We start from the raw sequence: 17,784 nt of genomic DNA on the forward strand, positions 1-17,784 counted from the left end.
ATTTTGGGGTGGGTTTTTGGGAGTAGGTTTTTTCCCTTTTAATGTAAAGATGGAAGGTTGGATAGTACTTAGACCTTGCTCTAATATCACGGAAAATCTGGCAGAGTAGTTTGGCACAGCAGTGTAGCTTGAGGTTACTTTATTCTTCGCCTTTGTGTGAAGTTAACACATTTTTCAGTTTAATGCATATATTAACAGATGTAAAATTTGCTGGGACCGTGGAGGGTTATAAGCAACGCATTTGGTACCGCAGTATAAATATAAGGCTAAGTGAACTGAACTATTGAGTTATACAGAACTGTTTTGCTAAATTCATTTTTGTATTGGACATTTTGTGTTTTCAGTGTTAAGTCCACATGTGATGAATCCCAACAATTTAAAAAGCAATGCATGAAGTGGCACTCTGATAGCAAAAATTCTAAAGTGGATATATATCCATTAGCAAATATTTCAGTCTTTAATCAGATATGATGACATTCTAGTGTTGTGTTGTTGTTCTTAATTATTATATAGCCAGTTGTTTGGAGAAGAAGATGCTGATCAAGAAGTCTCTCCTGACAGAGCTGATCCTGAAGCTGCCTGTGAGTGTGATATAAGCTGGTAGCTTACCCTGTTACTGAAATGTTCTGTTTCAGAGATGATGACTTGTTTCTGTTCAGCTCCCTTTTCTTTTAAGAGGATTCCATTTACTGTACCCTTGGACAACAAGAGTTTGGGGGGTGTTAATAGTAGTTTCCCCTTACAGACCTTCATGCACATTGTGCATAATTCAGTTCCGTCACACTGCCACTTATTAAATATTTGAAACAATTTGAGTGGTTTTTAGTTAATGTGATGCATAGTGCATACCAGAGGTTTTTGCATGGGGAATGTGTAAAAAAAAAAATGCTCTTCAAAATGACAATGGTTTAATAGTTTCACCTGTCAGAACTGTGGCCCTTGTGGGCAGCCTAAAACATTATTATTAAAATGATTACTTCAGCTGTTGTGAAAACTTCTTAATACAGTGTAAGATGGGTCACTGGCATTCACTTCTTGTTCTCAGATAGTGTGGGTAGGACAGCTGTGAGGAACACAATCGATGCACTCGCTAACCATAAAATTTCAGTTAACACATCCAGGTGTAAGATAGATGATTTAGATGAATAGGCTTATATCTGTTTGGAGACTCCTGTTCCCTCTGTAGCAAACAGTCTTCCCCATGTGCACAGAAACTTGAAGTGAAAAGTGAGCTTGAAGCGCAAATTAAATATAACTGATCTTCACAGGGTGGCCTTTATTCCCCTATATATTTGGATCTGATGGAGCACTTCCTTCCCTGCAGCTGAGAGCCTTGTCTTTTGAACTGAGTGATATTTGCAGTCACTCTGCGTTTTCCACTCCTAGCTGAGGAATTGAAAGGAAATACGGGGATTGTGTTTGAACTCTTCTAGCCTGAAACACTTCAATGTTAATAATCTACATAGGAAATACGCCCATTTTCAGTGATGTATTCAGTAGCTATTCAGTATTTTTCTGTAAGGACAGTAACTAGTTACTGTGAAGGTGAATAAGCATCATTGTTTGTTGCTTCTTTTGGATCCTTTGATAGATGAATGGACTTGGGAGAGGGAACTTAGAGGATCTTCCAGATCTTCAGGTTCTCTGAAGATAGTGATCATCCAACCAGTTGTTCCTACAGGAAGTGCAGAATGAAATAGCTGAGTCTTGAAAAGAGTGGCATATAAGCTCATTTAAAACAAAGGCTGCTGGAATACTTGGAAGGTAGCAGACATGATGCCACTTATTTAAGCAAAGATACCAGGGCAATTATAGGAAGGCCTGAGCTGTAGCCTCATGTCTGTATGAGCAAACTGTAGCATTAATGCTATTTAGGATCAGTGGACATGGTGTGTCAGGGAAGAGTCAATCAATGCAGCCTTTGTAAAGAGAAGTGCCTTGCATGGCTTTGCAGGTGCTTTGAAGGAATTGGCAAACCAAGCATATCTGGTTTATGGTGTGTTGAATCTGCAGGGGGCACTCAAAAACTTTTTGTGGGGAACCTGAAGGAGCTAAGCAGTCATGGGGGGGAGGAAAAGGTTGAAGATCCGAAAGTGGATAAACTACTTAAATGATAGAGATAAATGGTGAATAGAGGAATGTCTCAGATTGGGGATGTGACTAGCGCTGTTCAGCATACATGATTAAGCAAAGTCACTCAGAATAATAAAGGTGAGGACTAACTGCAAAAAGTAGTAGAAAGCCTCACAATACAGAATTGACTGGGCAGTGGCACGTTAGGTAGATTTGGTGCAGATAAATACGAAATTATGCAAATGATGCACTGGTGAAAGGGGGAAAACATTCACAAATTTACATAAAAATTGATGGTCTCTGAGTTGATTTTTCTTATTCAGTCAAGATGTTAATAAATAGTTTTATGAAAACATCAACCTGCTACTTATTAGGAATCATGATAGCAATTGTTGGATGTGACTGGGAAAGAAACAAAATGAATAGCAGCTGTATGCGTGGAATGGTTTTGTATAGGAATAACCAGAGGTAGGAAGCTGATTCCCCCCGCCCCCATGTGGAAGTTCTAACCAAACTAAGACTCTTCAGCTGGGAAAAGAGACAACTAAAAGGAGATGGTTAGAGATTTATGGAATTGCAACATTATGTGGAGAAAATTAATAGGAAACAATTGTTCACTGTTTCTGCCAATAAAGGAATTAGGTGACATCAAGTTAAATTAGTGAGTTGCAGTTGCAGAAGCAAACAGTAGTCATCACAGTGTGTCTAATTCAGCTTTTGTTGGGTGCAGTAAAACCATTTTATGGTCCCTGCATAATTTTGGTTATTGACTCTAGGGGAAATATTTGGATGTGATTTTCCTTTTTTTGAATTAAAGTATTGGTTAACACTTCATTAATAGGGGAGCCAGCAGAAGCAGAAGCCAGAGCACGAGCATCCAATGAAGATGGTGAGATTAAACGTGTTTCAACTAAGGAGTGGGCTAAATCAACTGGATACGATCCAGTTAAACTTTTCACTAAGGTACCTTCTTTAACCCCAATAAATGTCTTTATTTGAAGTGTATGAGGTGCTTTGAAGTTAAGTCAAAACCCAGTTTGGACACAATGCAATCAGTTATGCAATTATGTTATGACTTCCACAAGTTTTGCTGTAGTGTTGGTCCTTCTACAACACTTGCTTGTTTTATGGCATTCCATCTGCATCTGTACAGATGGCTTCAGCAGCTTGTCCATAGTGTACAGAAAAAAAAAATCATTTTAATTACTTTTAATATGAAAAGGTAAATTTGAATTCTGTAGGAGTTTCACTGGGTATAATCAGAACCAATCTGAGGACCTAAAAGCTGTCAGTCGTCTTCTGTGTATGATCAGGCTCTGGCATAAGAAAATACAAACTGGCGTAGGAGTTTTCCTTCTAAATAGTTGCTGGAAGTAGATAAATAGAGGAAATGAGTATAGAATGTAATCATAACTTTACTTTGGAAATTCATTGGCATGTAGGTAAGAATATCTTAGGGAGAGTATACAGAGAGCTGTAGCGATGGCTTCAGTAGGCACATGAACCCACTGTTTGGACTATTGTTTCTTGATATTTACTTTACTCCCCCACAAATTAATCTGCTTTATGCAGTAAGTGTTAAGAGAATGGGGAAATAAGTTTTTCGAATATTTTTTTTTCCTGCAGAGTTTGATTTTTATTTATGTGGTTGCAGACATTTTCAAGGAGAAAAGCAAAACCTTGTAAATCTAATACTGATTTTTCAATCTCACAGCACATGTAAAAATAAAGTCTGTCTTTTTTTTTTTCCCCCTTCCATTTTTTTTTTTTATTTAAATGTTTCCTAGCTTTTCAAAGATGACATTAGATACCTACTGACAATGGATAAACTGTGGAGAAAAAGAAAGCCTCCAGTGCCACTGGACTGGGCTGAGGTACAAAATCAAGGTAATTGTCCCTCCTCCCACTGTATATTTGTAAGTCATAGCTGCTGTTTATTAATGCATCTCCATGATATGTACATTTTCTCACTGTCACAGTTGATGACTGTTAATGAACATGCAAATTCTTTGCAATTTCTGAAGATTTTAAATTTTTCTCAATTTTTTTCTAGAACTGTTTTGCATTTGTTATTTAGATACTCAGTATTGGCTGTAGAAAATTAACAGAATTACATGTCAGCATATTCTAGGGGGGGACCTTACCATAAGCACTGATGCATTTATATCTGAAAGCTGAGTTTTGCTGAAAATGTATATTTGCTGTAATTTGTGTATATCTAAGTGATTGATATAAGTGTAGCTATAGTTGCAGTTTTAAATGCAGATTTGTTGTAAAATGTTTGGGCTACTGTAGTTAAGGATATTGTTCTTCAATTTAGAAAGTGTTTAGTTTTGCTGAAATTGGAAAATTCTTACTTGTTTAAGAGAACTTCTGTGGGATTTATAAGTATTCCTGATTTTAATTTTATTTGTCTTTTCCCAAAGAGAAAAACATATCTGACCAACAAAATGAATCCTCAGCAGTCTTGAAGGATCAGCAGGTTCTCGATGTCAAGAGCTATGCACACTTATTTTCAAAGAGTGTTGAAACCCTGAGACTTAACCTGGCTGAGAAGGGTGATGGAGCAGAGCTCATATGGGATAAGGTTAGTTTGCTAAATACGTAAGAACCACTTATACTCTACATGTGTAGTACAAATATTAATTGGACTCATTCAGTTCATTCTAAAATAGTACTACTTAGGACAAAAATGTCTGGCACCTCACTAAAAGCACTTTCCATGTATAAACAAATATACACTTTGAATACTTGTTGTAACACGCTGAGTGTAAGGATTAACTATTGTGGTGTCAAATAATTCACCAACTTAAAAGGCACAAATTCAGAGGTATTTGACATGTTTTGATTTTCTGAAAATATTTTAATAATGCAACTTCATTTTTTTCCTTTTTAGCTTTCTCTAAAACATGCTCCTATACAGTGGTTTGTAGCTAGAGTTCTACTGAGTTGTACATAGTAACTGGCTCTGACGAGAGGCGTGATATATTACGAATTTTGCTGAAGAAAAATAAGAAAATAATTTTCTCTTTTAGCACCAGAGACAGTGTAATCTTCCTGCAGTCAGTTGTCATTTGGCATAAGAAAAAAAAAAGTAATTTGTAAATACAGGGGGAACAAAATAGTATTGCACCAGATAGTAAAAATCTTTCTGAAAACTGAGCATAAAACATTGTAAGATTTAGGATTTAGATACTATTTGGAACATACAAGGCATTTTATTAATACTAATACACTAATTCACTACTAAAATATTAAGTACAAGTTCTAAATGTGTATATTTAAAGTATTAATGTTCTGTCTAAACATACCATCTGAAAGAGGAAGTATATTGACTTTGAAATGGAATATTGTACAGACTTCTTTTTAAACTTTCTGTTTTTAAGGTTTTAGGAACCATGTATTGTCAACGTTTTCCAATGAGTAATCTGATTTTTACTTTTTATATTAACTTCTTGTCAGGATGACCCTTCTGCAATGGATTTTGTCACTTCTGCTGCGAACCTCAGGATGCATATTTTCAGTATGAATATGAAAAGCAGATTTGATATCAAGTGTAAGGATAAAATATAACATTGTTTTATTTAAATGATAATCTAAACTTCTCATTTTCATTTCCTGTTAAAAATCTGCATACTCTTCCTTTTTTTGTAGCAATGGCAGGAAATATTATCCCAGCTATAGCTACTACTAATGCAGTAATAGCTGGTCTGATAGTGCTGGAGGGTTTGAAGATTTTATCGGGAAAAATAGATCAGTGTAGAACGGTAAGTTGAATAAGTTTCTTTTACTTTCTTGTTATTTATTATTTGTTTAAAAGTCACGTTTAACCTGCTTTGACTATTGTGTAGTTTTACTGTCTCTCACTTGTTGCTTCAGGAGATTCTGAATGTGCTGGGAACTTTCAGTCACAATGAAAAGAGAAGTGGAAGTCTCAAGAATTATTAAATTCCTCTGTATTAATGGAAAATGGCTGCTGGATAGGAGAGAGAACCAGGCTGACCTCACTTGAAACATGGTTGTTCCATGTTACAGATCTCTTTGGCAATAAATGGTCAGTCAGCACATGTGTCACTGCGGACTGGCCGTAATCCGCACTTTCTCCTGATCAGCAGGCGTGTCAAAGAGGAATAGGGAACAGGACAACCTATGAGACTAAGAGAATAAAACTGTAGGAAAACAGGTTTTATGAGGGCAGTTACTTACAGAATAACTTGTTTTATTTTTATCTGTCCTCAAGATTTTTCTGAACAAGCAGCCAAATCCCAGAAAGAAGCTATTGGTTCCTTGTGCTTTGGATCCACCAAATCCTAACTGTTACGTATGTGCAAGTAAGCCAGAGGTGACTGTGAAACTTAACGTACACAAAGTTACTGTGTTAACACTCCAGGATAAGGTAAATCTTGAATATTGGCTATAGCTTTTATTGTGATTCTAATATTGTGCATTATTAAAGTTAGGCTTTTGTCCAGTATGTTTTGACTGGACATCAGCTGTCTATATTTGCTCTACATTTTGCATTTCTCTCAGCTACAGGAAGACCCGTGTTAGACAGTATGCTTCTTGCTCATTTGTGCTTGTGTATCTTGTGAAAGAATGTTTGTATTTTGTAACTTTTTGGTGGTTTTAAAGCCTATCCATACCTAGCAGCAAAAAACTGAACTTGTATTTCAGTTGAATAGTTCGGTAGCCACGTTACAGTTGTGTAGTCACAAGTGATTTGTAATTCTGTGATTTTTATAAAAAAATTTTCAGCATATCTGAACCTGTAGGTTTCAGACAGCAAAAATATAATTTTGTTCATGGAAGTGAAAAAAAAAAAATAAAAATATACAGGCTTTTAGCAGAGGCCTGAAAATGAGCCAGGATAAGAAAATAACATAACTGAAGGTTCTTTCTTTTAGAACTGTTTTTAAGTCACATAGTGATTAAATAATCATATTCATCTTTACAGATAGTGAAAGAAAAATTTGCTATGGTAGCACCTGATGTACAAATAGATGATGGAAAAGGAACTATTCTTATCTCTTCAGAAGAAGGAGAAACAGAAGGTAGGCATGCTGAAGCTTTTTAGATAAGAGTGGATAAAAACTAGGAAGAAACCAAGATATACATAATGGAAGTATAGCAAATGTTTTAGTGTTCATCCTGTAGACTAATATTTGAAGAGAACTGGATTTGCAAGTATTTAAGTGGCTCAAGAATAGCTAGTGGTATTATCTACAAGCCTGCATGTCCAGTTCAGCTTTCCTACATGAAGTACTTTCCACCTGGAGTGTCAGGATTCCTTTCAAGAATAGGTATTCAGCTATAAAAGTGCACCAGTTACTTTCCTCTGCTAGCAACTCCTGTTCATTTTCTTGTTCTTAGATTGTGGTCTTTTTATGATGCTTGTAGGCACTATTGTAATACAAATATTAACTCCAAAACGTTCCGAAATGTAATAACAGTGAAGTGCTTGAACATGATGCATGAGGGGTAAATAAATCAAACATAAGTAATTTTAACTCGTGATACGCTTAAATGTCAGCTTTTACTTTAAATACAGCTAATAAATGTTAATCTTGTGTTTCTACATAAAACTTCTGGAGTACCCATATCATTGTATTTATTCAGGTGCAAAGGATCTTTATATAAATAGGTATATATACTGCAGTTTTTCACTATTTTTCTAGCAAATAACCACAGGAAGTTATCAGACTTCGGCATTCGAAATGGCACTCGACTACAAGCAGATGATTTCCTCCAGGACTATACGCTGTTAATCAACGTGCTTCATAGGTAGGGATTTTGAAATAATTATTTTTGTGTGCGTATGTATGTAGAACAGTTCCGCAGGGAATTTCCATCTCAGAGTTTTAAATTCATTAATAAAGCTCAAAGATTAAACTGTGGAAAGAAAATACAGAGGTAAAAGAGGAATTGTTATTTTTTTATTAATTCATAGAGTTTAGGTGTTTAGTTTTGTTTTACAACAGTAATTGGAAAAAGTTTATCTCCGTCTTTGGAGATATTCAAAATCTACCTGGACGATGTCCTGTGCAACCCTGCTGTAGGTGAACTTGCTTTAGCAGGGGGGCTGCACTAGATGATCTCCCGAGGTCCCTTCCAACCCTTGCCATTCTGTGAATAATTTGTTGTTACACGACATAAAAAGTACAGTGCAAAACCAAATTTACTTTGGGGACAGCCAACAAGTGAGGAAACTGCCATTTAAAAGACAAAACAAAACTTAAAAAGACAAAAATCCCCCCAGCCTGCTGGGGTAGTAGGTCCTCTGCTTGACTACCTGTGTTCAGATAAAGCAATGCAAATAGAAGTCACTTTGAAATAATTGGTGTGTGTATTTAACCCTGGATAAGTAATACAGATATATATGTATATATTATATACAGTAAATTAACACACTGCACTTTCAGTGAGAATAGGAATGTGACATTGAGGAAGAAAGGTAAGCTCAGGTAATGATTTTTCTTATTCTTAAGCATTTTAAGTCATGGCACTGACTGGAACAGTGTTTATGAATAGAGAAAGCATAAATTATAAAGGAGTACTTAACTGATTTTTCTCTTTTTTTAAATGTGTTTTTCTCATTTTGTATAGTTGCAGGGTGCTGTAATACTTGAATGACATACTTTGTGAAAAAGTTTTTTATTTTTACCTGGTTGTTTAAAAGCCTATGGATTTTTCTTTAGTGAAGACCTAGAAAAAGATGTAGAATTTGAAGTTGTTGGTGATACCCCTGAAAAAGTTGGCCCTAAACAATCAGAACCAACATCCAAGAACATTACCAATGGTAGTGACGATGGAGCGCAACCCTCAACATCAACAGGTAAATAACAGCAGTCAGTATTAAATATAACAAAATAGTCTTTCAATAGTGCAATTAAAATAGTTGTCTGGTGTGACTTAACTTTGCCAACATGAAATAAAAGGCATTTAAGTTGCCTCTGTATATAATATTAAATAGAAAAATGCACATTTAAGACTGTTGCAACGGTTTACATGAAATATACCTTGAATTATGTTATTTAATTTGCAAGGGCTTCATGGGGTGTCAGCTTAAGCACATCATTTGCACAATGATTTAAATAAAGTTAGACCCATTCTACCCGATGGTCACGCTATTGCTTGACAAAATCAACCAAATTTGTCACTTCCTGCCTACAGATTAAAAATTACTCTGGATGTCTTTGACCACGTTTTATTTTGTTTATTTAAGAAGATGTCTTTATTATCTGCTTACAGAATAATTATTTTTCACCTGTCAAGCAAAGCATGGCAATAATACTTTCTGTCTAGTATTTGCTATCGAGGAAGAAGTGCCATCACCTTCCTATGTAGGGTGTTTCTTTGAACATACTCAAAATAGTTTTAACTCAAATGAAAGCTAGTGTACTGGAAACGTCATACTGTTTTACAGGGATAGCGTATGAATCTGAATACTTGTGGTGTCATGTAAGTTAGATATCCGTAGTTCTGTCTTACACTTTTGGATGATGTTCCTTTGCCTGTCAGATGGCCCTATTTAAGATAGATGCACAAGTGTGTACTGATTTCCACTCGCCTCTTGTTTCAGGGGAGATTAAATGTTAAGGATATTGCTACAACTGATTTCAAGTTATATAAAAAAAAAACAGCCTAGCATAAAATTAGTTTTTACAGTGAATTTGTACTTCAAAACAAACAAAATCCAATAGATGTCTTGAAAGTTCATGTTTGGTTCTATTTTCCCCTCTTTCTACTATCCATTGCTATCCTTTAGCTCTTTTACGTCTGCTCACCCTTCCACTCCACCCTCTCTTTGCATGTTCTCTCTCAGGAAGCATGGCTTCTAGTGGGAGTTCTGTTGAATGCACTAGTGAAAGGAGAGGCTGGACTACAGCTCAGGGTGTGTAAAAGTTAGCAAATAGCAGGCAGTTCTTCTATTTTGTACTTGCAAAAAAAAAATAATGCTAGCTAATGCATTTCCTGTATTTTGGCATTATTGCAATATTTTCCATACCTCTAGTGAAGAGAGAATAACCATGTGAAAAGCCTATTTTATACTGATTTCAGAGACATTTGAAATACTCTTGCAGTTGAATGACAAAGAATACATATAAAGAATCCTCCGAAATGTATTTGTTGTATTAGAGACGTTCTTATGTATGAAACTTGGTTTGAGAGTAGACTATCTTTGCAGTGCCCATTTGAATTAAAAACGTGTATTTTGCAGCTCCAGATCAGGACGATCTATTGATTGTTGATTCTGAAGATGAAGGTACTTCAAGCAATGTTGATGATGATATGGAAAACAAAAGCCGCAAGAGAAAACTAGAAGATAAAGAGTGCGTTAGTACAAAGAGAGTGCGTACTGACCAGACAGAAGAGCAAGATGAAATTATAGCATTAGACTGAACATGCAAGTGCCCCTTGACAAAATGATTCGGATAATGTAATACAGTAACAGCATATTACGTTGGGATGTGAAAAATGTCCAGAACTAGACTAATTTTAAGGCCTTTGTTCCAAGCGAATACCAAACCACTGGCTTAAATAATTTGTGTCCGTTTCTCTTGATGATAAAGCTCTTCTCTCAATAGACTTTCAGAAGTTTTTTCATGTTAATTCCATATATTAAATGTAGTAAAACCATAGTTTATAAATACTTACAGATAAGTATTTGCTTAAACAGTCATGGGAAAAGCATGTTATTTTTGTGTAAATACCTTTTAGGTATAATTCAATAGGACAAAAAAACCCTACTCTCGCTTAGTAAAAGGTCATCATCCGATGCCCAGATTTTAGGTAATTACATTTTTAATTTTTGCTTGAAAAAAATATTTTTAGCCTAGTCCTAAACATTTTTCACACCCTGACCAAGTAAAGAAGAAAATTCAAGAAAGCAAATTAGTGCCATGTTTTAGCAGTGTTCTTAAACTTCAACCGGCACTATGTACATTACTGTAAAACTGTTAATTTACTCAAGTTTTTCAGCTCGTACTGCCTGGTATGTCAATGTAAGAAGCAAATTTTTGTGTATTGTTACAGTTTCAGGTTATTTATATTTGATGTTTTGTAAACTCAGATACTACTACTATACTGTACATCTGACGGACCAAATAAATGACATCTGAAATACTTGCTATATTTGCTTGCACAGTCCAAGTTTATGCTGACTTATGGGATTTTACAATGTATAGCCTTCAAAAATTACTGTATTATTTTCATTTTTCTAAACATAACCTAGTAGTACAGAAATTAAGCTTCACTTGTTTGAGGTGAAAGGGGAATTTTTTTAATAAAACTTTTGTGAATGTTTTTTCTTGGACAATCAATTATTGGCCTCTTCAGTTGGAGCATTTGCACCCCACCACATGTGTGCTTTCACCATCTCATGCCTTCAAAAAGAAGCAAGCTCTGGTCTTCTATACATTACGCTTTGTTCATAGGACAAAAGTGCAGTGTTTAGAATCAGTATCTTAAAGCCTACTATATTCATTTAACTACTTCAGTAGCTCTCAAAGCTATCAGTGTTGATTCTTAGAACACATTAATCAGCCATTTCTGTCACTCTACTGAAATTACTTTCCAACTTTGTGTTAGTGAACCAAAAGTGCTTTTATTCATAGATAAGTATGCAGTTAGCCTTACAGAGCAGAGAAATTGAGCAGACAAGATTTATTCTGTTAGAGTTTGCAAACTGAATTTTAAACAAGATGTTAACTGTATCAAAGGAGAACGTTTAAAAAAAAAAAAAAACAAAAAAAACCAAAAAACCCACCTTTTTAGGTTTTGGTTCCTGCATCTGGTTCTATCTAGTACAAAGGCCAGCTCTTCCGTCAGTGTTAAATTGCCAGTGCAAGTGCAAAACTGCAATTCTATGATGCAATTAATGTTTTCTCTCTTTTAGGTAGTAATAGTCATATGCAGTGGCCTGTTTGGAGGCAGAATACTCCACTGTGAAATTAAATCCTTCTGAGTTAGTTGATTCTTGGCCAGCATGAGTGAAGACTGAGAGGTAAAGATGTAAATAAGAGGCATTACAGAAAGGATTTTCAGTGCTACAATAGGAAACTTTAAAAGTTCTTTCCATAAACAGTTGAAGCACTAGCATTTAGCATGTCTGATTACATCTTCCAAAAGTTAAGGCTGACGTGCTTTTTAAGCTTTACTGAAAATAAGGTTATTGGTTTATTAAATGAGTTGTCGAATAGCCTGTTATCTGTATAGTAAGATGTGCTTCTCACTGTGACACGACAAAGCTGTTTCGAAGCTGATGGCACATGTGATGGATGGTGTGATCCTGTCTCACTGAGAAATGTCCCTGCTTGTACTGGTCAGTACTTGGGAATTCAGCCTTCTAACTCTATTTTAACAGTAGAGGCTGTAATTCTGGTAACTTTATTGCATTAGTTTTACTGAAGTTGAGAGTGTTCATGACTTAGAAGTTGAGTGGTATATAAGCTAAATTGAAATAACATGCAACAACAGATTTGAGGGTGAAAAGGAGAAGGGGAGGGGGCTATCCAGTCTCACTGGCTTCTACTCCTTAAGTTCTTAGTGTTAACAGCATAAGATGACAGTGCTCAAATGATTTCTTAAAGTATTCGGGGTGCTGCTGACCCAGAAGAAACACCTAATAGTTTCTCGGGGTGGTAGACAACTCCGTCAGTAAGGCCAGATTGCAAAAATGTTCAGAATTAACAGGCATTGTATCTTAGATGGGGGGGTACCACTGCAGGACACTGGTTAGGTTAAGTTTTAGAGAAGCGTTAAGTAACTTTAACGATGCATCGTCATTTGCAGCATGAAAGATACTCTAGAATTTAACTACATAAGCAATTACATGTTGATGTATTTAGGAGATGTAATTGTGCTGCTTTTGTCTGGGTAGTAAGTAGTTAGATGGCAAAAAAACGCTCCCAGAGCCTTCCTGTGAAATACTTCAAAGTGAATGATTTTAAAGATATTTTCTTTACACAGGCTGCTTCTATAGAACATATGATAGGCTGTTCATATAGTGTCAGCTGTTCTATTCAGTTCTTCTTAAGTTTGGCAATAGCAAATGAACCACTAAAAATACAAACTGCTTCTGTGCCAACTGAAAAACTGCTTTTCAGAACTGATGGAGTATGAATGTCCTTAATTGGCTACTAGTCACCAACATTGTATTAATGTAGAATTTTCCAACATAAACTTTCTCTTGCCCTTGAGAGCAAATTATAAATTGAAGCATTTATTAAGCTTTCAAGTAATTAAAAAGAAAAAAAGCAAGCCACTTTTCAACTGACAATTTGTTCAAGTCCTAATAGCAGAAATATTAATATGGAAGTAAGCATGGTTGGAAGACACAAGATTTAAATGTTAAAATGGAGGAGAAATTCTTCCCAGGGCCTTAGCTTGGCAACCCTGATGGCAACCTCTATCATTGCTAACACTTCTTGAGCCAGGCTCATTAAATCAATCTACAAATTGCTATTTGCAGTGATACAAATTGGGTCTTCTGTCACACAGCATTCTCTAGTTGTTTGTTTATACTGATGCAAATTTCTGTAACGCGGATAAGCTGCTCTGGCTGCTGAAAAGAAAATAGTCACAATTAATTCCTGACGCTTGTATTTTTTATTTACTTAGTGAATTTGAGTGCCATGTATGAAAAGGACAAGAAAAATAATGGAGTATTTTAGCATCGTTGAATGCAGCTGAGAGTGTATCTGGTACCTGTCTTTGGATGCTCTTAGTTCAGTATTCCTTTTCTGCAGTGGAGCATGGAAAGGAATATTGACGTACAACAGTTAACCAGAGATTCATTAAGATGCTCTGACTTGTGGTGAAGAAATTTGTAACGACTTTCCCACAATCTTACTGTTAAAAACAACAGAAGTGCAACCTATCTGATTCTCAGAACATCTGGAGAATAGCCCTTAAGGGGCAATTGATAGCCATTCAGGAGAAAGAACTTTTGGGGCCATGAGGACAGCCAGCCTTGTACCAGCCCAGCCCATTTCCTAAAGAGCAGCTTTAACCTGTAGATAACCATTTAATGTTTGCGGTAGCTCTATGTGACATTTTCATTTTACTTTATGAAACCATTTCATTGTTGAGCCAGAGAGAGAGACGCTCGCTTTCCTGGCCTGTTGACTCTGGCAGCTGGCAAGCAGCTTGATGTGCCATTTCAAGTTCTGACCTTTACGACAAAGACCTCTTGCTAACCATTTATTAGATCCCAGAAGATAAAACAGGCTTGTGTTCAGTTCATATACACCATTGATATTATCCGCTTCAAGCCTTATTTCTACTGCCCCAAAATTGTAAATTTGGGTTAGAAAACTGAATAAACACTGACTTCAGGAAAACAGATTTGTTTTTTCCCTGTGTTCTGTTTCTGTGCCCATAGGTAGAGATTATTTTCTTACTTCGCTTTGCAGCTAGAAGGACAAGAAGCCTTTAATTTTGTGCATCTAAAATACTGAACATGCAGGAAAGTAGAAACAAGGATCAGAGTAATACGACAAATCTTACCCAAGGCAGTCATCTGTTTTTTGCTTGCCTGAGATTATTTCTGGGCTAGTGTCTAAGGCAGAATGATTACAGAGAACATACACCCACAGACAAAGGAGTGGGGGGAGCGGGCAATTTTGGAGGCCTTGATTTTTCTTTAAGGTGGGAATGGGATGAAGTAAATAAATGTACTTCTAGATGTATCTTGATAGCAGTTTATAGTACAAGAAGAAGATTGCTGTTTAAGTACACATTATTGGTCTTTCTCATCAGCATACTTCTTCACTCACATGAGAAAAAGTGAGAAATTTGCGGTATGATTTCCTACAGAAAAGATACTCACAGAACTGCACTGCCAGTCCTCTCCAGCAACATTTGAAGCTACTTACAAACAATGAAGCAATTACACCAGTGATCTCAAAGCAACTCCAACTCTACAGGTAAGTGGCTGTAGGTAAGGAGAGACAGACCCACAGAAGTGCTGCTGCAGCAGCACTGAGCCTTTTTAGGTGTGGTACTTACCTGTATGCAAGTCCACGTGGGAGTTTGCTGCATTTTGCACATCTAACTAGTGGTAACTGGAGGTAGCAGGAGTGTGCTTGGGGAAAAGGGTGGCTAAGATACCTAACAAGAAGCTTGGAGGCAGCTAGGAGCTGTGGATATTGCAAAGGGGACAGAGAGAAGGCAGTATGTGGGCCTTCATTAGTTCCATTGCTTATGGACCAGCTCTATACTTCTTGCAAATGTGTTCATTATGTCCGGTTAACAGGTGTTGTCTCTATAATACCATTTTATATGGGAAATACCACGACATGTAAATGTAATTAGTGTTCTCAACAAACCAATGTCCTCTTCTGAAACGATCCTGACCACAGCTGAAGTGTGTTGTATTGTCAGGTCAGGAAGTCAGTGCTCGTAGCCTGCCGCGTAAAGAGGCGCATACAGTTGGTCTGGTACTTTTCATTAGCAGAGAACAGGGGAGCACATGTATAGCAGTCTGGCCCTCGCACAGTGTGTCTATTTTTTATTAAATGCACTAATGGCATCTGATTTTTTTTTCCAGATGATGGTTTGCAGTATTGTAATCAGGACTTTCTTTTCCTCACGTCAAGATAATTTTAGCTCTGTAGAGTCCCAAGTTTGGTTTTGTATTTCCAAGTCTCTGAAACACGAAGCTATATAACCTAAGACCTCCTTAGAAGTACTAAGTGGGTGCACTGCTAACTGCGCTGGCCAACTAAATTATCTATTTATGCAAGTGTGGTGGCTGCTAGCAACCTAACTGATTGTGTTGGAATATACAGTGATTATGTCCTGTGATTGCAAGGAGGTATGACTAAGGCCACGTGCAGTCTCCTAAGTATGAGCCAATAAACTGCTCTGGCCAGAGTGTTATCATCTGAAATATGTAAGAGAAGCAGAAGATTAAACTATTAAAGAAATAAGATACATAAATGGTGTATTAATCGTAAGTGCTTGGACATATGTTGTCTGTCTAACCTAGCACGTTCACAAAGTGCCTGTTGTGACTGGAATTTTACAGGCTCTGTCCCAAGTTGTATTTGTGCAGCACAGTGAATAGCTGCATTTGCAATGAATAAGAAGAATGTAAAAAATGTTAAATAGCGTTTTATTGCAGATTTAGAATGAGAAACAGCCTGTAAGCCTGCAGAGCAGTGTTAGTCAAAAATATTTTAAATACTTGTGCCTAGCAAAGGTAGCCATTCAACTACAATGTGTTCTGTCTACCAGAAGATGGTGCCCTAAAACACATTCAATAATTTCAATTTTTAAAAGCTGTGATCAACTGTAAATGAGTATTTTAAAAACCATGTCAGAGCAAGGTGATTTGCAAACAAAACACCCAAGGCCAAATACATATTGATATCCAAACTTCATATTTCAAAAAGCTTGCTTTATCACAACACAAATTAACATACAGGATGCAAACAAGCAAAACAAAGCAATATAAAACACAATACAGCTACCACTTCAAAGAAGATACTTTTGTCTCCCCTCCAAAATAAAAGCATTTCTCAGCATAATTTTTGTATGAATTTCAGAAGTTTTTTGGTGTTTTAGTGGGTTTTTTTTAATCAGGTTTAAAACAGACAAGAGAAAAAGAATAATCATTATATTCCTCACCAAGAAACAAATCAATTTCAAAACTGGAAATCAGAACAGTAAATCCCTGAGTAATAACAAGTCTTATTTACCTCATGGACTTCAAGGTATAATTTTATTGTTTTCTTAATGTTGCAGATAAGGAGGGAAATTGCAAAAAATCAGGTAGCATCCAATTCAATAAGCAAATCTGTGGAAGAGCTTCAAATTGTTAAATTGATGAAGCAAGACAAAGAACTCCCTCCTGCATTAGCGTCAGTAAACCCATGTCTCATACAACATACACCACAACGCAAGTCAGTGGGATTTTTGCTATTGTCTTCAGTAAGGCTAGAATTTCACTGGTAAATTCTTACATTTACAGATTCTCTGCTTTGTTGGTAATAAAGTGTTTGCAACTCAGGGAGACAAAATCCCCAGCAGACCATCCAGTCTCCCTGCCCGCTGGCTGGCGCAGCGTTTCCTTGAAGGCACTGGCAATTAGTAGAAACAGGAGTGCACTGCCTGTGAGGCCCAGCCAGCTGATATTCACAGATCAATAACTCCACCTGGCTATTTTGCTCCTTTTAAGTCTTAGACAAAGGAGTTTATTTAACTGAAGCAGCTGGCTTTCCTTGATATCTGATTTACTGATATAACTTAAAATCAGGCGTAAGGATTGCCACACCAAATTAAGAAATGAAGTTCAGCTTTTATAATACTTTATGACAGCTTTTGTGATCTTAGTTGTGTGAGTCTTTTTGCAATATATACATTTTACTGCTGGTTGGTAAAATTAAGCAAATATATTTAAAATAAAGTGGGGAGAAAAACATGTCAGGATTGCCAAGCTGTAATTGGCCAGTACTTTGGGTTTTCTTGTATATAACAGTAAGGAGAATGATGGGGCTACTTATTATGGCAACAGCAGCTTTAACTACACTTTTTGTTTGCACAGCCCAGCACATATGGTCCTCTACGAGAAATGCAGCAGCGCTCGAGTGTGCTATGTACCACTGCAAACATATTTATTTCACCCATGTGGGCTACATCTGTGGCTATAGTGTGGATAAATGTTATGTTCATTATGTGTATGACAGAAGTACGATTGACTGGGGAAGA

General features: G+C 36.4%; 1 protein-coding gene across 1 annotated transcript in view; it reads left to right on the top strand.

The window, feature by feature from the left end:
- Positions 1-11,342, top strand: part of UBA2 (ubiquitin like modifier activating enzyme 2) — a 24,504-nt gene extending 13,162 nt beyond the window's left edge. Inside the window, exons 13-23 of the mRNA XM_035891532.1 lie at positions 514-581; positions 2,915-3,036; positions 3,861-3,960; positions 4,500-4,660; positions 5,536-5,629; positions 5,728-5,840; positions 6,314-6,469; positions 7,028-7,124; positions 7,749-7,854; positions 8,769-8,905; positions 10,292-11,342. Coding sequence (XP_035747425.1) covers positions 514-581; positions 2,915-3,036; positions 3,861-3,960; positions 4,500-4,660; positions 5,536-5,629; positions 5,728-5,840; positions 6,314-6,469; positions 7,028-7,124; positions 7,749-7,854; positions 8,769-8,905; positions 10,292-10,473 — 1,336 coding nt within the window. The 3' untranslated portion in view covers positions 10,474-11,342. The remainder of the gene's footprint in view (positions 1-513; positions 582-2,914; positions 3,037-3,860; positions 3,961-4,499; positions 4,661-5,535; positions 5,630-5,727; positions 5,841-6,313; positions 6,470-7,027; positions 7,125-7,748; positions 7,855-8,768; positions 8,906-10,291) is intronic.
- The last annotated feature ends 6,442 nt before the right edge of the window (positions 11,343-17,784 follow it).

Source organism: Egretta garzetta, unplaced genomic scaffold (genome assembly GCF_000687185.1).
Source record: "Egretta garzetta isolate BGI_Z169 unplaced genomic scaffold, ASM68718v1 scaffold23, whole genome shotgun sequence".
NCBI classification, from domain to species: Eukaryota; Metazoa; Chordata; class Aves; order Pelecaniformes; family Ardeidae; genus Egretta; species Egretta garzetta.